This window comes from Cebus imitator, unplaced genomic scaffold (assembly GCF_001604975.1).
Source record: "Cebus imitator isolate Cc_AM_T3 unplaced genomic scaffold, Cebus_imitator-1.0 Scaffold70, whole genome shotgun sequence".
In the NCBI taxonomy this organism is placed as follows: Eukaryota; Metazoa; Chordata; class Mammalia; order Primates; family Cebidae; genus Cebus; species Cebus imitator.
In genome coordinates, this window is record NW_016107385.1 from 2,472,474 (window position 1) to 2,473,986 (window position 1,513).

General features: G+C 39.7%; 1 protein-coding gene across 4 annotated transcripts in view; it reads left to right on the plus strand.

Annotated features, from left to right (window-relative positions):
• EIF2AK4 (eukaryotic translation initiation factor 2 alpha kinase 4) overlaps nucleotides 1-1,513 on the plus strand; it is a 114,281-nt gene that overhangs the window by 88,327 nt on the left and 24,441 nt on the right. For all 4 annotated transcript variants that reach the window (XM_017530920.2, XM_037739409.1, XM_017530922.2 and 1 more), the window contains 2 exons: nucleotides 565-735; nucleotides 1,166-1,300. In XM_017530920.2, the coding sequence (XP_017386409.1) occupies nucleotides 565-735; nucleotides 1,166-1,300 (306 nt within the window). The remainder of the gene's footprint in view (nucleotides 1-564; nucleotides 736-1,165; nucleotides 1,301-1,513) is intronic.

The window sequence follows — 1,513 nt, forward strand, 5'->3', positions numbered from 1 at the left end:
CCACCATGCCCAGCTAATTTTTTGTATTTTTAGTAGAGACGGGGTTTCACCATGTTGGCCAGGATGGTCTCGATCTCTTGACCTCGTGATCCACCCACCTCGGCCTCCCAAAGTGCTGGGATTACAGGCTTGAGCCACCGCGCCCGGCCTGATTATTTATTAAAACAAGTCAGATTCTGCCTTCCTGTCCCCCCCATGTCTATGCCTGCAGTAACAGGAATTCATGAGAATGAGAAAGGTAAAGATGAAAAATGCTGGCCTGAAAACAGATAATGGAAGCTCTACTAGTGCCAAGGTCTGCTGAGGTCAGCATTAAGTGTGAGTATATGTGTCTGAATAAAAGTGAAACATGAATATGTGTTTAAAGCACTCTTGCAAGTTGCTTTAGAGCTGTTGGAAAAGGAAAATCCTTAGTCAGGACTGTGGCAAAGACTAAAATAATCTTTGACCACAAAGATAATTGTATGGTCCCATGTGCTCCTGCTCCTGCAGGTGCACAGTCGGTGCAAAGGGAGTCTTCCCCTGCCATGGATGAGAAGCTAACTCTGCCCCTTTACTTTCCAGCTGTGTCGACTCTACAAGTTTATTGAACAGAAGGGAGATTTGCAAGATCTAATGCCAACAATAAATTCATTAATAAAGCAGAAAACAGGTATTGCACAGTTGGTGAAGTATGGCTTAAAAGACCTAGAGGAAGTTGTTGGACTGTTGAAGAAACTCGGCATCAAGTTACAGGTTTGGCAACTGTTTGATACTGGCAGCACAAATGTGAAGCATTAATAATAGCACAGGCAGGAAATGGGTTTCATTTCACTAATGCTAGTTAGTATTTTATTTATCCAGAAAACCTGCTTTCTGTGTTTCGGAGTGTTTGACATTTAATAATAATTTTGGCTTAAAACAGGATTTCTTTGCAAGTGCCACTGTCCCTGTCATGAAGCATGAAGCAGTTCTTACTGTGTTAGCCTCAGAGAGGTCATTATTCTTAAAGAGAAGAGAATTTATTTTACTTGTCAGGCTGTGGATAAACAGACTTTGTGCCAGACCTTACTGAACATTTTGTATTGTTCTGATGCTATTCATGGGAAACACCATTTTCAGCGTTGTATTCCACATTCTAAATTTCAAACCACTGACAACGTTTGTGTGGCATCTCTTGTTATAGGTCTTGATCAATTTGGGCTTGGTTTACAAGGTGCAGCAGCATAATGGAATCATCTTCCAGTTTGTGGCATTCATCAAACGAAGGCAAAGGGCTGTACCTGAAATCCTTGCAGCTGGTGGCAGATATGACCTGCTGGTGAGGGCTTGCCCTTTATTTATGTATTCTGACTTTATCTTATTTATTCTCAACTTGTTACTTTGAAATTTTCAAACACACACCAAAAATTTGAACCAGTAATATAATTGGATACTTCTATTAATATATCTTTCATCTAGAAATAGAAGTATAATGTGAACCACATTTGTAGTTGTTTTTTTGTTGTTGTTGTTGTTTTTTTTTTTTTTTTTT